The following is a 21,021-nucleotide window of genomic DNA, read 5'->3' as shown; positions in this document are numbered from 1 at the left end:
AGCTCAGGTTTGTAATTTAGCAACAAAAAACAAAGTTTAAAGTGTAACTTTTGCATTGAATATTTGTTTTACAGTTTTGGAAAATTACAGTGGTAGAAGATTAAAATGGAAAGGTCATTTTTAATAACATTAAATTACAAATGACTTTTTTATTTATCAATTTTATGTGCTGTATTATTATTTAATGAAAGTGGAGATTTCCTTTAAAGATGTATGCATTTTAGCAGAACACAATATGAAAGCACATTGTTGGAAACTGGCGGTGGTACATTTGGATTATGTAAAAAATAAATGAAATTGAATTTTGGTTAACCACTTGCCGCCAAGTCAGTCGCACGCGTGGTGCTGGGGAAGTGAGCGTGTGCCGCTGCCAGCACGCTCCCACCCCCACTAGGCAGCAGAGATGCCGATCCAAGGGACCGGCGGCCGCAATTGCCACCGGGCACCCGCGATCGCTTCCCGCTGAGAGAGAAGGACGGGCAGCTGTTGTAAACACAGCAGACCATTCTTCTCTCTGAAATTATCACAGAGCACCTGTGATCCTTCTATATCCTTCCTTCTATAGTAATTTCACAAGCCCATAACCCCACAGTTAGAAACACTCCCCTAGGCTCACATTAAACCCATTGATCACCACTGTGTTAACCCCTTCCCTGCAAATGTCATTATTACAGTAACAGTGCATATTTTTAGCATTGATTACTGTAGTAATGTCACTGGTCCCCCGAAAAGTGTCAAAAATGTCAGTTAGGGGTCCAATCTGTCCGCCGCAATGTCGCAGTCCCGCTAACAATCGCACATTACTAGTAAAAAAAAAAAAATAGACATAAATCTTTCCCCTAGTTTGTAGACACGATAACTTTTGTGCAAACCAATCAAAATACGCTTATTGCGATTTTTTTTTTTCCAAAAATATGTAGCAGAATACAAATTGGCCTAAAAGAATGAAAATTTTTGATTTTCTGGTAATGTTATTTAGCAGAATGTGAAAAACATTATTTTATTTCCATAACTGTTGCTCTTTTTTTGTTTATAGCGTAAAAAATAAAAATTGCAGAGGTGATCAAATGCCCCCAAAAGAAAGCTCTATTTGTGGGGAAAAAAAGGACATCAATTTTATTTCAGTACAGTATCGCACAACCACGCAATTTTCTGTTAAAATAACGCAGTGCCGAATCACATAAAATGGCCTGGTTATTAGGGGGCAGATCCTTCCAGTCCAGAACTGGTTAATGATAGACTCACCTGCACTCTTCACAGTAACACTGCGAAATTTAACAAAACTTGAGATCCCTGGATGAAGTATATGCCTCCTGCAGATTGAGATTGGATTGGATCTGGTTTCCCTAGCTGTTTGTGACCCCTTTTTCTTTTCTTTTTTTTTTTTTCTTTTCTTTCATTTCTTTCCTTTTCTTTTCTATTCCTTTTCTTTTCTCCTGTTTTGTAAGCTTCCTTTTAAGGAACATTAGTATTTACAATGGGTTGGTGCTCTATAATGGACTGAATGAAGAAGTGGCTCAGGTTCTATGTCTTAAAACATCCAGCTTTTTCTAGGCCCAGTGGTAATCTGGTTAGATTCCAGATAACACTGAATATTACGTAAACCAAGACGTAGTTATTTGAACTGCTTTTTACTTTAGCACTATGTACGTCAGATATATTGATAAAAGACCTGTATATTGCCCTTCTTCCTTTTTCTACGTTGCTCATTTTGCAACGCCTACGTTTGTTTCTTGAAATGACAGAATTTATCTTTATAGAGCACTTTTTTCTCTATTGTACTGCTCAAAACATTAATTAACAATTTGAAATCTAAAGATTTATGGATTAGTATTATAGAGTAATTTTGTGTAGGATTGCTAAAAACAACATTTGACAATTATTATTAAAAATTATTTATTATTTTATAATAAATAATAAATAAATATAATTAATAATAATAAATAAATAATAAATAATAATAATAAATAATAATAATAATAAAAAATAATATAATAAATTATTTATTATTTATTATTATTTAAAAATTAAAATATTATTATGGTTGTTATTATTTTCAATACATTTTTGTGTATTTTTCTTTTTTTTTTACTGAGTAAAGCTTCTTTTTCAGCACCTGCATAATGGGAGGGTGGAAGTGCTGATTTAGTAGCCAATAAATATTTGCACTAAGGCTCCATTCACATACTGGCGTATCGGATCGCGCACAGAATTGCTGCTGTTCTGCCCGCAATCTTGAACCATTGCAAATCGCAGGATGCCCATACGATTCCCGTGACTTGCAATGGCACCCCAAACAAAGTGCAATTTTGCCGCGATTGTCGTCCGAATCGTGGTAAAATCACGCAAACCGAATCATGGGACACCTGTCGCCCAAAAAAAGTACAATAACTTCTTTTGGGTGACAGGCGTCCCGCAATTCTTTTTGCCAGTACACCAGTATGTGAAAGGAGCGTAAGGCAGGCAATACACGGCTCGGATCTCAGTTGGTTCAACAAGAACCAGCCGAGATTCGAACCATGTATGTGCAGGCTGAATGTACCAAGTTGACCGAGTTTTACCTGCAATTATCGCTAATGACTGCTATAGCAGCTAGCAATAATCACTGTCTCCTCCCAGTGGGGATTGCTTCCCCTGCCCTCCCCAATCCCCCCACGCTGGGAGAAGTCAATGGCCCTGCAGGAGAGATTTTCCACATCAACACTGTCTGTGTTGATGTGTGAATGGAGCAAATTGGCTCAATGAATGGCTGGCCTAAGGCTTTGTTCACACAAATGACAGGTTTACATACGTCTGAAAAGTAAATTGTGGTAGATTGCCTTTTAGAGGCTGTTCAAAGCTGTTCCGCAGGAATTCAGGAGGCAATATTGTTGCCTCCTGAATGCCTTTTTTTTTTTTATCCCTAAGGGAATTTTCCTTCATAATACCGAGCCGTAGTGATTTCCCCATGACCCCATTGATTTTAATGGGCACATTTGGGAAGTGGAATAGGCTACCACACATGACATGCTGTAAAAAAATTTGCCACAAAGCTTTTTGAGCACGATCACCCCACCCCAAGTGCATCAACCTCCTGTTTTACTGCCCCTTTGCTGTCCGCATTAACAAGAACCTGTAATACCCATAACAGAATCCCTAAACAGATCCATTGGTGTTGGGAAAAAAAAACAAGACAAAGCAGTTAAAAGTAAATGAATGTAAACGTTCTGGGTAAAAGCAGAAAAATCAAGTTCTAGGGCCTGATCGCACTGCACTGGACAGCTGCCGTACAATAAACTGCAACGGTTTACTGTGTGGCAGCTGTCCATGTCCACTGCAGTTAACAGTATTTGGTGGTGTGATGTCATTTTTTTTATTTTTTTTTGTACTAACTTTATTTGAAGTGCACAAAAGTAACATTTAATGTCACTGTACGGCCGTGTGGTGCATTGCGCTGCTGTACAAGGGCATGCAATTCTAGGTGTGTTGCAGTGTGAATTAAACACATGTAAAACAATGGCTTTCTGCTGCTGTCCTAGTGCTGACCTGTGTTCATCCAGTGCGATAAAATTCAGCAGGTCACCAAAGCATGTGTGAACAGGGTCTAAAAGTAAATTCCCCCCCCCCCACCCCACCTTTGCCAGCAATTTCTATCCACAACACTGGCCCCTTCCAAAAACATCCTAACATTCCCCAATTCAACTGTAATTGCCATATGAACAATTACATTGGGGTATAAGAATCTACGTCACAGTTTGATAAACATTGGCCAATGTTCTGATGAATCTCCACTGATACACCACAGGTGAACAATGATAAGTCACTTCTGAACAGGCAGCAAAGAGCAGTGACCGTCAAATATGGATCCTACCAATATCTTACTTTCTAGCTGCAGCAAGATAACTGCAAATAGTGTTATCAGTCATGCATCCCGCATAGATTGAGTTTTAATGTTGAATTTTCAGACCTGTAATAGTCAAAGTTCAGTGAACCGAATACTATAAATAACACAGGCTTCATTTTGGCCAATAAATGCTTTATGAAATGTTCGCTTTTACTATTGTTCCTCATGGCGGCTCATCTCTTTATACATTCATGTCCCTTATCTCTAATAATAGTGCAGAATAATGAGCTAGATAAGTGCCATAGTCATTTTTTCTCAAGTTTCCTTGATAAGATGCTGTATGTGAATGATAATGTGTCATGCTGGGCAGTAGAGCTAAAATAGGAGTCGCAGGCTCTGGTTGGGCAAGGTGGTTGGTCGCTTATACATAGCAAAGAGCCAGGAGGGAAAAGGAGGGAATATATTCCCTTGTAGACTCTGTAAAAGTTTCATATACTGCATGTATATGTCAGCATGCTAATCACATCAATAAAAAGAGTGAACACGATCTACCTTGTCGAAAAATGTTGCCTCCCCCAGTGTAAATATATCATTACAAATTCTACAAAGAAACATTATTTTTATTCATAATTTAATGTTAAATTATTTATTTTATTCTCTTCTAACATTAGCACACATTAATAAAATATTTACTTTAACCACTTTACCACCGGAGGATTTTGCTGTCTTACGTCTGGGCCACTTTTTGCGATTTGGCACTGTGTGATTTTAACTGACAATTGCGCGGTCATGCAGCGCCGTACCCAAACGAAATTTACGTCCTTTTTTCCCCACAAACAGAGCTTTCTTTTGGTGGTATTTGATCATCTCTGAGATTTATATTTTTTGCGATATTAATAAAAAAATGCGACAATTTTGAAAAAATAACAATATTTTTCTACTTTGACAGTTAAAAAATATCCAATATATTCAATTTTTGTCATATATTTAGGCCAAAATGTATTTAGCTACATGTCTTTGACAAAAAAAATTCTCAATGAGCGTATTTTTAACCGTTTTAAGACCGGAAGATTTTACCCCATTCCTGACCAGGCCATATTTTGCAATTCGGCACTGCGTTACTTTAAAGGACAATTGCGCGGTCGTGCAACGCTGTACCCAAATTAAATTGACGTCCTTTTTTCCCCGCACAAATAGAGATTTCTTTTGGTGGTATTTGATCACCTGTGTGATTTTTACTTTTTGCGCTATAATCAAAAAAAGAGCGCCAATTTTGAAAAAATAACAATATTTTTCCATTTTTTTATATGAAATCCCCCCCCCCCCCCCCCCCAAAAAATGTAAAAATCAAAATTTTTTAACATTTTAGGCCAATTTGTTTTCTGCTACATATTTTTGGTAAAAAAAATCGCATTAAGCTTATTTTGATTGGTTTGCGCAAAAGTTATCGCAGCTACTAACTACGGGAAATTTATGTCATTTTTATTGTTTTTTTTAAACTAGTAATGGCGGCGATCTGCGATTTTTTTTGCGGGACTGCGACATTGCGGCGGACAGATCGGACCCTTGACTGACATTTTTGACACTTTTGGGGGTACCAGTGACATTACTGCAGTAATCAGTGCTATATATATATGCACTGTTACTGTAAAAATGACACTGGCAGGGAAGGGGTTAATTTTATTGGAGAGGGAGGGGTTAATGTATGCCTGGTGCTTACTAACGTGTGTGGGGGGAGGTGACTGAGTGACACAGGGACAGATCGAGGGTTCAACTATGCTGAACCCTGCAATCTGACCCTGCCTGTCACTTAGGAGATCCGCCCGCTTGTGTTTACACAGGCGGGCGGATCTCCACACTCGATTCCCCGACGATCGGGGAAGAGCGGCGGCGATCGCCGCTGCTCCTCCCCTGGCCCGACTCCCGCTGTGACTGAATACAGCGGGAGCAAGCCTCCGGCAGCGCGTGCGCGCCCGCGAGAAAGGGGAGTGTTTGGCGATGTAGGTCTACGTCGCCAGAGGATAACGAACCACTTTGCCGCAGTAGGCTCAACGTGAGCAGACAGCAAGTGGTTAAATGTCACCATATTGCTACTCTTAGAGGCGCCTCTCTTCTCTTTTATACTCTGTAGCTCCTGCTGGATTTTGCTTCCAATCCCCTTGTGGAGGCTGCCATTTGTGGATGGACATTTTATGGTTACACAACCTATCACATTGCTAATCTTTTTATATGGACTATAAACTTAAGGACTTATGAATAAATGGTTGTGGAAGGAATCATCTGAGTTTCCATTATTTCTTATGGGGAAATTCGCTTTGATATAAGAGTGCTTTGGATTACAAGCATGATTCCAGAAGGAATTATGCACACAATCCAAGGTTTTACTGTATTTTTTTATTTTCTGTATTTTCATAGCATCAACATATTTAGCAGCTCATAACAAAATACCCTGATCTGTTTATACCAGTACTGATTCATGTATGATGTTTTGTATTTCCTTGTAGTGGACAGGAAACACATCTTAGGCACCTTTCACACATACGGTCCGTTCAGTTCATCAGTTCAGTCATGTCAAATGTATAAGTTTTTCATCCGTTTTTCATCCATTTTTCATCCATTTTTCATCTGTTTTTCATCCGTTTTTCGTCAGTTTTCATCCGTTTTTTTTATTTACATTCACTACCAATGCAAAAACGTTTTGTCCGTTTACATCTGTTTTTCGTCCGATCCATTTTTTTGACGGATGAAAAATAGGGCACCCATCCGTTCAAAAAAACGGACATTAACGGAAGCGGATGAAAACAAATGTTAACGGATGATCATCCGTTGTCATCCGTTTTTACATAGAGATGCATTGATGTCTGTTTTTCATCCGTCAACGCATGGATGAAAAACGAACAAACGGACCGTATGTGTGAAAGACCCCTAATACACTTTTTCTTTGTGTGAAATGGCTGGTCAGCTCTTTGTAACATCCGAGTCTGATTCATTGTAGATGTAAACCCCAGGGGCTCATTCAGACGGGCACCTGACAGCAAAAAACAATTGTTCTTGCCAGCGGAAAAAAAACGAGTCCCATGCATACATTGGGGTGAATTTACAAAAGGCAAATTGACTGTGTACTTTGCAAGTGCAGTAGCACTCTGTAATTGTCCCCAGTGCTTAGTAAATGCTGATTTCCATCATCCTATCATGTTTAAATAAAACTCCTTTTTATATTTTCCTTGTACCTGATTGGGTATTCATTACAAAGTGAAGCTTTACCACATTTACTTTTACTAAGGAAAATTAGTGCACAGTCTATTTGCCTTTAGTAAATCCATCCTAATGTGTCCAAACTGCCTTGCTCAGATTTGTACGCTGTACAAAACGATCGCCAGCGCAGCCGCTGTTCATAGCCAGTGTTCATCCAGGGCTGGCAGATCTGGACACGCACAAATTGGATGCAGATTATTGTTCAATTCATGCTCAATATGTGCTGCTGTATCCAGAGGCAGAGTTTAGCAGGAACACAGCAATCTATTCAGCTGAAAAAATCCTAACTGAATAACATTAAGTTATCAAAAAGCACTGTTGGGGTTATTTACTAAAACTGGAGAGTGCAAAATTTGGTGCAGCTGTGCATAGAAACCAATCAGCTTCCAGGTTTTATTACCAAAGCTTAATTGAATGAGCTGAAGATAAAAGCTGATTGGCTTCAATGCACAGCTGCACCAGATTCTAAGTGCACCAGCTTTAGTAAATCCCCCCCCGTGTATCATAAACAATTTCGTTTTTTCTTTTTATAAAATACTTGTTTTATCACCCCTTGCTGCATGTCAGTGCTGCTGATGCACTGCAACTACTTCCAGTCTACATGCATTCCAGCGATGGCCGTGTGGCATTTCTCAGGGCAGGTTTTCCTGATAGTAATAACAGCATACCTCACAACTTTGGAACCTAAAGCTGAATTCCATACACAAACGTTTTTATCCAAATATATTTCTCAATAGCTACAAGGGAAATACTTATTAGTGATCGACCGATATAGTTTTTTTATTGCCGATGCCGATACCGATATTTTGTTCATCGCATATCGGTATCGGCCGATATTGGCCGATATTTTCATACATTTAAAATGTTTTTTTTTTTTTTTTTTACAGGTATTCTTGTGGAGGGATTAAAAGCATTTAAAACGCCACGTTTGGCTGTTTTGAATGCTGTAATTTTTTTGAATTTGGCGCCGCGTACCCGGAAGTGATGTCATGACATAATTTCCGGGTTTTTACATGGAGACCCGATCAGACCTGAATGCGGCTTTGGCTTGTCGGCGGCTGTGCAGGCTGGTTGCCCGGGTTTCCCGGTGGGATGGGAGACCTGGGTGGGCCGCGGAAGGCGGCGGAAGGGGGGACGTCTGCTCCCGCTCCTTGTAATGGCAGCCGAGCGGCTTCTCAGCTGCATTGGTAGTCATTACAAGACAGCCGACCGTGGGCTATGGATGTCAGTACTGGGGTGATGACTCTAGCTGCAGGCATCACTCTGGTACAAGCACTTTCCCAAAAAATTTCGGCAATATCGGTAACCTCAGGGGCGATTCCGATATATCATGAAAAGTGCAATCAGCTTTGCCGATAATCGGTCGATCCCTAATACTTATAGTAGGCGTATGCCAATCGCCTTTGCAAACTCAGTTGTTGTCTTGTAAAAGTTGAAGTGACATCATCACTGTGCAGTACATAGCCGGTGTAGATAGCAGAGCTGTGGGAGGGGCCAAGCAGCTCCATCTACAACAGGCTACCTGCAGAAAACTACAGGAGGATGACAAGACCAGTCTCCCTGCACAAGGAGGGAGAGCAGTAGTGACCGGTCTTTTTTACAGGAAGTTCCTGGATGGATTACTATAAACATCTAGATTAACCACTTAAGGACCACCCCATGTACATTTACTGTGGCAGGGTGGTTCTTAAGCGCAAAATCACGTACCTGTACATGATTTTTTAGAAAGGTTCTAGGGGGCGTGCACGCGCCGCCAGAGCCAAGCTCCCGCTGTAATTGGACACAGCAGGAGCCAATCAGCGGGTCGCTGGCCACCCATGATTGTTCAGAAGAATGACAGAAAGGTGGTCTGTAAACAAGGCAGACCACAGTTCTGTCAGACAGGGAGAGAGAGATCTTGTGTTCCTACTAATGAGAAACACAGATCTCTCTTCCTGCAGTCAGTCCATCCCCCACACAGTTAGAAAACACTCCCTAGGAGCACACTTAATCCCTGATGTTAACCCCTTCCCTGCCAGTATAATTTATACAGTAACAGTGCATATTTTTAACACTACTGTATTGGTGTCACTAGTCCCCAAAAAGTGTCATTTAGTGTCAGATGTGTCCGCTGCAATGCCGCAGTCCCGCTAAAAAATCCATAACCACCGCCATTTACCAAAAATATTTAGCAGAATATAAATTGGCCTAAACTGATGAAGAAATTTGATTTTTTACATTTTTTTATTGGATATGTTTTATAACAGAAAGTAAAAAATATTGTTTTGTTTTTTTCAAAATTGTCGGTCTTTTTTTTGTTTACAGCGCAAAAAATAAAAACCGCAGAGGTGATCAAATACCACCAAAAGAAAGTTCTATTTGTGGGAAAAAAGGACATCAATTTTATTTGGGTACAGTGTCCCATGACCACGCAATTTTCAGTTAAAGCAATGCAGTGCTGTATCGCAAAAAATGGCCTGGTCATTAAGGGGGTAAAACCTTCCGGAGCTGAAGTGGTTAAATATAGAAAACACACTAAAGATTTAAGCAGGAATACACATACCTCTTGTATTCGGACAATATTTGCTTATCCTGGAGCTCAGCTTTAGTAATCAGGGACACCCTGGGACAGAGAAGACATGCAGTACGCTACTTGTGCCATGATGAATATAGGTGTGGCTAAATTGTGCTGGATAATGAATATGGTTTAAAGGATGTGTTTAAATTACTTTTAGCTTTTTGGAAACTATGATTCAATCAACCCCTGAGGGCCAACATAAATTATACAGCAACAGTTAAAAATATACAGTTAAATTAAAAAGAAAATGTTTTTTTTTTTTTTTTTTTTTTACTATTGTGGGCCAGTTTTCCTTAGATAATAATAAAAAAAAAAATTAGGGGATTTTCATAACCATTTACTACCAAACGAAAGCCCAATTTGTCCTGAAAAAAAAAAAAACAAGGTATAATTAACCTGAGTGTAGTTGTGTTGATATGTAGGGTTTTACTAACACAAGTTGCAAAATTGTCCTTAGGCATTAGGATTTGTTTAAAGTGGGGTACGAATTCATACGAAAATTCTAGTACAACAAAGTCTTGTTTTTGTTTCTGATCATGCGTCTTTCTTTTCTGATTTTTCTTGTTCAAAAATCGTCCAAAAATGGTACACATTAGACTAAAATTGTTAATTTCTTCCCGTAAAAAAAAAATGTAGAATTCGTCCCTTTTCGTAAGAGAATTCTGCATCGTCTGTAGAAAGTTCTGTACATACTAAATCGTATTTGATTGATCAACTTGGTACATTTAGCCTGCCCATACATGTTTCAAATCTCTCGAACCATCTATGGCCGGCTGTACATAAACCTAAAGAATAAATAAAAAGTGACTGAGTACAGTGCATGTCCTGCCACATGTGTACACAGACACAGTCACGGGCTGAGAAATCAAATTTTGTTGTGAAGTGTGTAAAGTTGTGCTTCCTCTCATCTTTGTTGTCCTTGCTTTCTGTACTTTATCCTCCTCCCGCAGTTCTCCTCCTTCCCATCAGCCTTGCACAGGTCTTTGTATTTAGTCTGCAGCTGCACTTCCAAAAAATGAGGGCCAACATAAATTATACAGCAGCAGTTCATAGTTCTGTAAGGTTAGGTTCACATTTGTCCGGTGCAAATTTCCCCTCCATTTTCACTGCAAATTTCCCAAGCAGCTGTTTAGCAGTTCAGCTGCAATTGTAGATGTAGTTCAGATGCAAATGTTTGAAGCAGGCGGCCAACATCATCTTTATTATTAGCTGGTTGTTAAGAAGCGGCCCAAGAAGCAGGCTTCCTCATCCTTAACAACGGATGACTCATCAGCCGTCGATGGGGTTCCCCGCTGACTGCTGAATGTAATAAAACCCATTGCTGGCAAAAAACATAGTGAAAATAACAGCATGAGGGTCTCCACCAATCTTTACCAGGCCCATACCAGACTATGAGGGGAACCCAGTGCAAAAATGTTTTAAAAAAATGGAGTGAGGTCCCCCCAAATCCATACCAGACCCCTATACTGGAAGCCCCCAGAGCCTCTAGATCCCGCCCCTCCCCTTTGTGAATGTGTATGGGGTACATTGTACCCCTACTCATTCACCAAAAAAATTGTCAAAAAGAAATAAAAACACAGGCACAGTTTTTGACAATTCCTTTATTAAAAACAAAAAAAAACAATGTCCCCTGGTGTAGATCCCTCATCAATCACGACGCCTGCTGGGCTGGTACAGCCAGACCCAAAAAAAGGAAGAACCTCCACCCGCACCAAAGGCTTCCGCCGTCTGCTTGCTCCACTGTGTCATCTGGTGCCACTGCCTCCCTTGTGTTGTCACTGGTGCATGCTGGATCAGTGATGCCACAAGGGGTGGAGCCACCAGGTGACATTACCGGTTGGCTATTTACCTTAGGGGGGCCGGGAAATAGAAGATTGTCCATAGAGCCATGATCTCTACACTCCTTCTTGGTATTTGATGGACTATGGAAGTTATAGGTACTTATGATCATATTCTCAAATATTTTTAAAATAATGTCTGTTCAGCCACATAACGACCGCCCACCGCAGACATACTGCGGCAGGCAGCCGCTGCTGGGCAAACTGACGTAGGAGTACATCACTCGCTCAACCGCCTGTGGGGGGCGAGCGCGCGCCACCGGCGGCATGCTCCCGCCCCTGCTCGTTCCCTGGGGAGCTAGCGCGAGTGACCAGCGGCTCAGATGGCCGCCGGTCACTCACAATCTCCTGCTGCAGAGGGAGAAAGACAGATGGCTAATGTAAACACAGCTGTCTGTCATTCTCACTAAAGTAATCACAGAGGCTATGCGATCCTGCCAAGTAGGATCGTATGTCTCTGTGATTACATCACAAGCCACGCCCCTCCACAGTTAGAATAACGCCCCTAGGGACACACTTAACCCCTTGATCACCAATAAAGTTAACCCCTTCCCTGCCAGTGTCATTTTGACAGTAACAGTGCATATTTATAGCACTGATTACTGTAGTAATGTCACTGGTACCCCCAAAAGTGTCAAAAATGTCAGTCAGGGGTCCAATCTGTCCGCCGCAATGTTGCAATCCCGCAAAAAATCGCAGATCACCGCCATTACTAGTAAAAAAAATGACATAAATCTTTACTGTAGTCAGTAAACGCAGTAACTTTTGCGCAAACCAATCAAAATACCCTTATTGTGCTTTTTTTTTAACCAAAAATATGCAGCAGAAAACAAATTGGCCTAAAATGTTAAAACATTTTGATTTTTACATTTTTTTTGAGAATTTCATATAAAAAATGTGAAAAATATTGTTATTTTTTCAAAATTGTCGCTCTTTTTTTTGTTTATAGCGCAAAAAATAAAAATCGCACAGGTGATCAAATACCACCAAAGAAAGCTCCGTTGGTAGGAAAAAAAGGACGTCAATTTTGTTTGGGTACAGCGTCGCACGACTGCTCAATTGTCCATTAAAATCATGCAGTGCCGAATCCCAAAATAGGGCCTGGTCTTTGAGCAGCCAAATCTTCCGGGGCTGAAGTGGTTAATGTGCATTGGTGACTAGCAAAGAGAAACAAAAACTTTTCTTTCTATTGAGGACTCTCAGTTTTTGACTTTCCCAAAATTGAAACAATAGTCTGTGAGTAACCCATTTAACTGCTTTCTCCTTGCGATCTGTTGTCTTGTAGCTTTCCTCTTCCAAGATATCTCACTTGGGATAAACAATATAGTTGGCTTTTCTCTCCAGGGTATTATATTCAAAGTTTACCAAATACAATCTCTCTGTTCTTTTTATAAAGACTGAAGATTTTAATATATTACCAATGACTTTTAAAATTACAATAACATGTTAAAACTCATAAGATTTTGTTCATTATGTGTCTTCACTTTGCAGCAGCCTGTTTTAAACAAAGTCTAAGTCTGAAGACATAGCATTTGCATAAAGATACAGTATATAGATATCTATAGGAGTCGTTTAGGCACCTAATTTTACTTTTTATAGACAATTTAGATAAAAGCTAATTAAAGACTTATTCACAAAGGCATTTTATTTGTTTTACATGTAGCATTTAAACTGATGGAGGTCAGCCGTTGCTGTCCTTATTGCATCATTATAACGTGTGTAATGTTTTGGAATTTTACATGTATTTGGAGATGCAGAATTATCTTAAAGTCAAACTCCAGGAAAACAGCTAAATACACACATGTAATACATATAAAGAAGCTGCTTTACTTGCCAAAGGGTTGCTTGTGTGGGTGGGATGTGTACTGTGCCAATCAAATAGAATGAACAGGAGAGGAAGGTCATGAGGGATTGGGGCAGTACACATCCCACCCACATAGGCAGCATTAGCAAAAAGATGCCTCCGGGTTCTTTCTCAGCCTCTGAAAAAATCAGGATGGGGATGGGACTGGGAACCATGGGTTAGTGGAAAAGAAGGAGGGGGTAAAAAGGGGGGGAAAGAAAGAAAGAGGGGAGGGAGAAAGAAAGAAAGAAAGAAAGAAAGAAAGAAAGAAAGAAAGAAAGAAAGAAAGAAAGAAAGAAAGAAAGAAAGAAAGAAAGAAAGAAGGGAGAAAGAAAGAGGAGAGGGAGAAAGAAAGAAAGAAAGAAAGAAAGAAAGAAAGAAAGAAAGAAAGAAAGAAAGAAAGAAAGAAAGAAAGAAAGAAAGAAAGAAAGAAAGAACGAAAGTAGGTTAATTGACTTCTGTCTAAATTTACCCAAGTATGTGTATGTATGAATGTGAGTTAGGGACCTTAGATTGTAAGCTCCATGAGCGAGGGACTAATGTGAATGTGCGATAAATGTGTGTAAAGTTCTGTGTAAATTGACAGAGCTACATAAGTACCTGTAACAAATAAATAACAAATACATTGTTGTATTAATACAATACATGTGTTTAAATCTGCCTTGCATTTGGCTTTAATTCAAGCCTCTTTAGCTTTTTAGATGTGTATAGTACACTCAAAGCTTGAAGAGGTTTTCTGTAAAAGTGATGTGGATGGCTGTAAAACCGCCCAATCACTTTTACTATACTCCTAAAAGCATAACCTATTGATAATTTTGGGCACTGTAATTATTCCTCATTTCACAGCTGCACACAGTTTTTAGGCTTGACATATTTGGTATCTATTTACTCAACACAATCTTAACTTTTATTTCAATACACAAATGTGGATTAAATTGTGTTTGTGTGCACTCAAATTTCTTGTTTTGTATTTTTTCTTGAAAATATAGATTTGATAAACCATTGCGTCTTTTTTTTCTACAGGGCTTCTGCATTCAAAAAACATTTGTACATAATTTTATTAGCCAAAGAGAAGTAGTTAAAGCAGACACTTTCTCAATTCACTGCAGCTTATGTGTGAAATGCTGCATATGTGTGTGTCTACTGATTTTTAGAGAATAAATAAATAATAATAATAATAAATAATACTAAATAAATAAACAAATGCTAATTGGTTTGCGGTAGAAAATCTACACAAATATAGAGACAATAGGCAAAATACATGTATATAATGTATAAGATGGAAAGTGGATCCAGGATTTTTATGTGTCATTAGTTCTGTAAAATATATCAGTGCTGTGCCACCAAACTTCCTATTTCTGTCTTCTAAACACACTTTATAAAATATTTTTTTCCAGGATCATGAATTTACAGTTACATTTTTTGTTTCAGCCTCGCAGCTTCCAAAGAGGTGGGGGCCTCTGCCCGTTCCAGTCCCAAGCAAATGTCACCATCTGATTTCTTGGACAAGTTGATGGGAAAGATCTCTGGATATGATGCCCGAATTCGCCCTAACTTCAAAGGTGATGAATAGCTATGTATGCTTCTAGAAATATGTTTTTTTTTTTTTTTCAATAAAATAAAAAAGATGGTAAAATGACCTGTTCTGTGATATTACACAAAGTGGTCCCCTACATCCTCTTTAATGGTCCACTGCTGGCACAGTCTGCTCCTTCTTCATAGGGGTGCTAAGGGGGTATCTGTGCAGTTTCACTCCCGAGCTGGGCTGTGTGTGTTCATAGACACACACAGCAACAGCAAGCCAGGCCCCTGTTCCCTCCTCACAGGAGTTTTACTGACAACAGCAGAAGCCTATGGAATAGAGTAGAGTAGGGCTGCAACTGAGACAGTGCTGAATCAGTGACAGGACAGGAACAAGTGTTTGAGTGGGGGAGGTAGTGGGGCATTTTCTTTTTCAAATTATTTATTGGGTTTTTGAAATAAAATAAAAACAAAAACACTCCCATGCAGGGGATATGGAGAGAACATTGTCAGCAGATAACAAAGTTTTGGCTAGTAAATGATCAAACCATAGACAGTAGCCATTTCTCAGTACCCTATACAGTGCATCCGGAAAGTATTCACAGCGCTTCACTTTTTCCACATTTTTTATGTTACAGCTTTATTCCAAAATTGATTAATCTCATTATTTTCCTCAAAATTCTACAAACAAAACACCATAATGACAATGTGAAAGAAGTTTGTTTGAAATCTTTGCAAATTTATTAAAAATTAAAAATAAAAAAAACACATGTACATAAGTATTTACAGCCTTTGCTTAATACTTTGTTGAAGCACCCTTGACACCAATTACAGCCTCAAGTCTTTTTGAGTATGATGCTACAAGCCTGGCACACCTATTTTTGGGCAGTTTCTCCCATTCTTCTTTGCAGGACCTTCTCAAGCTCCATCCGGTTGGATGGGGAGCGCCAATGCACAGCCATTTTCAGATCTCTCCAGAGATGTTCAATTGGGTTCAAGACTGGGCTCTGGCTGGGCCACTCAAGAACATTCACAGAGTTGTCCTGTAGCCACTCCTTTGTTATCTTGGCTGTGTGTTGAGGGTAGTTTTCCTGTTGGAAGATGAACCTTCGCCCCAGTCTAGAGGTCCAGAGCGCTCTGGAACAGGTTTTCATCAAGAAAGTCTCTATACATTGCTGAATTCATCTTTTCCTGAATCCTGACTAGTCTCCCAGTTCCTGCCACTGAAAAACATCCCCACAGCATGATGCTGCCACCCCCATGCGTCACTGTAGGGATGGTATTAACCAGATAATGAGCTCTGAGGAAGGCAGTGTCTCTCCTGAAACGCGTCAGCTTTCCAACCATAGGAGAGGGATATCCCCATCACTGGAGATTTGCATTCTTGATGCTTGATGTTTGTGATCATCCTATGTTTGTGAGTATGTTTTTAGCAGTTTTTAATAAATGTTATTGGTGTTGAAGGTAATGCACTATGGGTTTGCGCCCTCCTTTTTGTTCTTTAAGGTAATGAGTGGTGCCTGGTTTCTTCCAGACATGACACTTGCCATTCAGGCCAAAGAGTTTAATATTTGTTTCATTAGACCAGAGAATTTTGTTTCTCATGGTCTGAGAGTCCTAAAGGTGACTTTTGGAAAACTCCAGGTGGTCTGTCATGTGTCTTTTACTGGTGAGTGGCTTCTGTCTGGCCACTCTACCATACAGGCCTGATTGGTGGAGAGCCGCAGAGATGGTTGTTCTTCTGGAAGGTTCTCCTCTCTCCACAGAGAAAGCTTTAGCTTTGTCAGCGGGACCATCGGGTGACTAAGCCCCCCCCCCGATCGCTCAGTTTGGGCAGGTGGTCCGCTCTAGGAAGACTCCTGGGGGTTCCAAACTTCTTCCATTTATAGGTGATGGAGGTCACTGTGCTCATTGGGACCTTTAATGCTGCAGACATTTTTCCGTACCCTTCCCTAGATCTGTGCCTTGATATGATCCTGTCTAGAAACGATTCCTTAGACTTAATGGCTTGGTTTGTGCTGTGACATGAACTGTTAACTGTGGGACCTTACATAGACAGGTGTGTGCCTTTCCAAATCATACCAAATCAACTGAATTTATCACAGGTGGACTCCAATCAAGTTGTAGAATCAACTCAAGGATGATCAGTGGAAACAGGATGCACCTGAGCTCCTGAGCTCAATTTTGAGTGTCATGGCAAAGGTTGTGAATACTTATGTATATGTGATTTTTTCATGTTTTATTTTTAATAAACTTGCAAAGATTTCAAACAAACTTCTTTTACATTGTCATTATTAGGTGTTGTTTGTAGAATTTCGAGGAAAATAATGAATTTAATCAATTTTGAAATAAGGCTGTAACATTACAAAATGTAGAAAAAGTGAAGCGCTGTGAATACTTTCCGGATGTACTGTATGTGCCCCTGGACAGAACATGACAAAAACAGAGGACAATTTATATTAAAACTAATTTGAGGAGAAGAGGAGAGAGAATAGGGGGGAAGAATGAGGAAGAATGGAACAGAAAAGAGCCAAGGGGGATGAGAGGGAGGGGAATGAACAGGGGGTTTAGACCTGTTTTGCTCTTGTCTATCTAGCAAGGTTACTTTGCGGTATAATCAAGGAAGCTCAGACCTCTGCAGTGTATAAATGTGCTTTTACTATATAAAACATGCTGTACATACAAAACTATTACAATATTAGGAACATAATACAAGACTGGCAGATATAACAATGCCTAACAAATGAACAGCCTATGGTCTGTAAGCAGCAGAAATACGCTTAAAGTTACTTAACTTATTAGGAACAGTGTGTTCATGATCTCCCATGACAACGAGAACTCAGGTTCTTAAGCAGTTGCTGGAGAATCAGGTGAAAGCATCTTGGTTGCAGGGGTCTCTGGTGTTCAATGCATCATGAAGTCCTTCTTCTCTCATTTGCCTGACAACCTTTTATATATATGGTTTGTAGGTTTGTTTACCTTAACTACCTAACAACAACAGAAAAAACAGCTTACCTTAACGACAAGCTATTTCCTCTTAGAGTGGTAATCTCAAATTCTACCTCAAGGTGGCACTCTTGTCTTTTTGACCAGGTTACTTGTGTACTGTATCTATAGTGACAATAGACTGTTTAAACTGTCAACTGAATAAAACAATGGTATCCAAGTTCCCTTTGTATCCAACAGCATTTGTTTGACAAGCATCAAACACAACCTGATTTTTTGTGTGTCTGTGAACATGTAATGTTATGTCTGATTAATATAAAAAAAATCATATTGTTTATCAAACGCAACACAGGACCCAATAGTCTCAGAGGTCAGGCTCAAGGGATTCATGGTAGGTAAAGCAAAGGTAAAGGTATTTAAGCCATGACCCCCAAATTTTAAGAAATTTAGGCTAGGAGTCCCTAAGGATGCTGGTAAATTTATTAATAATCACACAAGTGTTTATGTAATCTCTGATTATGTCAGGGATACCACATGCAGGCATCCAGCAAGGGTGATCAGATCAGTTGTACGAAGGAATCAGGACACCGACAGATCAGGTGTAAATATGTTTATTAAGGCAAAAGACACACCCCATTACCAACACCAGTAGACCATAAACAAGACAGTAAAATATAACACGACGGCGCAAAAACCCAAAACAGCTGCTGGGAGACACCTGCTGGTGGGCACTGGAACTGCGCCGTTCAGTTAAAGAAACAGCAGTGCCACCAGCAGTTGACCCAGGTAATGACACTGATTCTGACAGATTACCTGAGAGAGTACAGATGGTTTCTTCTACGCTCTGGCTATAGACTGTTTAGCAGCTATAAATACATATATGGTAAGCTACTGCTTGTGCAGAGCCTTGTATACGGTGATGTAAGAGAGCCAATTTCGTATCCCTAGGAACCAGAAGGTGAAAAAAAGTTTGGATTATTCCAGATGTTTTAGACCAAAAAGTGATTACTTGGGGCAGGACCACAATGGGTGGAGTACATCTTCCTGTTGACCACAGCCCCTGAAACACCTGTCATCATGGTTGGGATTAGTATGGGTGTTATGGGCAGGGACCCTAAGAACACCTAAAGAGAACCTTATTCATACAGTATATTCCAGTAGTATGCATATTGGATGAGCATTTTGCTTTGGTCAACCAGACCGTGCTTTTGTGTTCTACTGTAATTCCATAGGGGCCACAGAGTCTCACTTCCATTGTGACGCACAAGACAGAGAAGACAAAGAATCTTGCAAGTTTAACAAACCATATAGTATAGAGATAAGTCTCAGGGTCCAGAAGAACAGAGGAAAATGTGTTCAAAATGGTTCTCAGGAATAGAAAACCAGAAGGTTTGTGCAAGGTCAGAATTCAGTGGTGGATTTAAAGCTATTGGTAGCGTTCTAGGGCGGGAATGTGATGATGCTCCTGGAACGAGGACCAGAAGGGGAAGGTGCAAAAGGTCAGAAAATGATTAACATGCGAGAATCCAGGAGAAGTCCACCATGCAAATGCATGAGCCTGCGCCATCCTGGGAGAAACAATAGGTTGTTGCAAATCAGTAAGAGGGAAAGAAAGGGAAACATTAGGTTCCAGGAGAAATGGATGGAGTCCCACAGCTTTACACTGTGCCACATCAGTGGGCTCAAGGACGGTGGATGAGATTTAGGGGGGAACCCCAAGAGAACCGAGGCTGAAATAGAGTCGCAGTTTGGGAGTTCTAGGAACAACCAGGTAGTATCATGCAGATTAAGCTGTGCAATTTCCTCTGCTTGGTAATACTTAGTAGTGTTGGAAGCACACAGCCTCTACTGCAGTCTATGTAAGTAAAGAGTGGAGCAAGAGATACATGGCTGTTTATAGGCCCAGATAAATGAAAGAATACATTTCTGTAAGAAACTCAGAAAGAAGGAAGGGACCTGACTAACAGAGTTGTAGTGGGGTTTTTCTACCTTAATGTAGGGAATGCATTAAGCTAAAAAATAAATGTTTGGGTTTAGAATCACTCTAAACTTTCTGCTGTGTAACAGGAAAGCAGAGGTAAGACTATAAAAATGGAGGGTGTTATTACAAGGTCTTTCTGACTACATATCTATTTCTGGTACTTTAATTGAGCTTTCAGTAGTCATTACTAGTGTATAATTGATTGTAACTTGGAAAGTTCTTCCATTATGACCATAGATGATATACAGTATTCCAGTCTGAATATTATTAATATTCTGTCTGGTTCTTTTTGGTGTGTCTATTATAATGAAGTGTTTTTTTTTTTTTAATATAGCACTATAGTGCTGGAGAACATTCTCCACATTTTTGGTGCTAATAAATTAGAAGAAGGCACTTTATCTATGAGTGCTCTATTTTACCATTATTGCTTACTGCTGTGAAAAGCTTCATCCTGCTTTTCTGGAAGCAGACATAGGCTCCGTCTATATCTGTCTTGTTGAGTAAGGTTACTGAAATCAATGAACTGGGGGACTTGGTGGCCACAGAGAGGGGCCTTCAAAAAAAAAAATTCCCTAAAAAATGGTTCTACTGGCACACATTTTTCTGCTCGGAGGAGTATGCAGCATTGCTGGGCTAAACTGCCTTCCTGCAGAATCTGGAGGCCACCTGGCTGGTTTTTCCAGTCAGAGGGGAGGGAGGAGTGGATGGAAACTCTATCCCTTTCTCCCCCTTCCCTTGTCACTTTCCCTTACCCTTCTTTGCCTCCCCTCCTTCCTCTTCTCTTCTACCCCCCCCCCCCACGCGCGCACACACACACACACACTTTTCTTTGTGTTTTTCTTTTTTTTCTCTTTCCCTTACCTCTTCCCTCTCTCTCCCCCCCCCCTGGGGCGGCATTGAACCGTGCCTAAAAGGGTACGTGATCCTCTGTCGCTGAGCCCTTGAATGAACTTGTTGTTATTCCTAATGTTTCTGTTTCATGCTCTCTCTACTGCTGCCATGTGCACATCAAAATAAAGAAATGAAAAGAAAGAAAAGAAAGAAAAAGTCACTTTTTGTAAAATTCAGCAACGTATGTGATTTGTTTTCACCTTGCTGAGATGATAAAAAAATGACCTTCACTAGTCTGACTTACAGCTGCATTTGCAGCATAGCCTTGAAAAAACTCCTACAGGGCAGGCAGGAAGAAAGAATAACGATTTAACAAATTGTGGGCATAATCCTAGTTTGAATTTCAGAGCACATTCATTTGGCTAC

General features: G+C 40.0%; 1 protein-coding gene across 1 annotated transcript in view; it reads left to right on the top strand.

Moving 5' to 3' along the window:
• GLRA1 (glycine receptor alpha 1) overlaps positions 1–21,021 on the top strand; it is a 242,693-nt gene that overhangs the window by 75,910 nt on the left and 145,762 nt on the right. The window contains exon 2 of the mRNA XM_082256006.1: positions 14,748–14,878. Within this exon, the coding sequence (XP_082112132.1) occupies positions 14,748–14,878 (131 nt within the window). The remainder of the gene's footprint in view (positions 1–14,747; positions 14,879–21,021) is intronic.

Source organism: Pelophylax lessonae (genome assembly GCF_965119305.1).
Source record: "Pelophylax lessonae genome assembly, chromosome: 4".
Lineage (NCBI taxonomy): Eukaryota > Metazoa > Chordata > Amphibia > Anura > Ranidae > Pelophylax > Pelophylax lessonae.
Note: the sequence above shows the minus strand (reverse complement) of the source record. Positions and strands in the feature narration are given on the sequence as shown.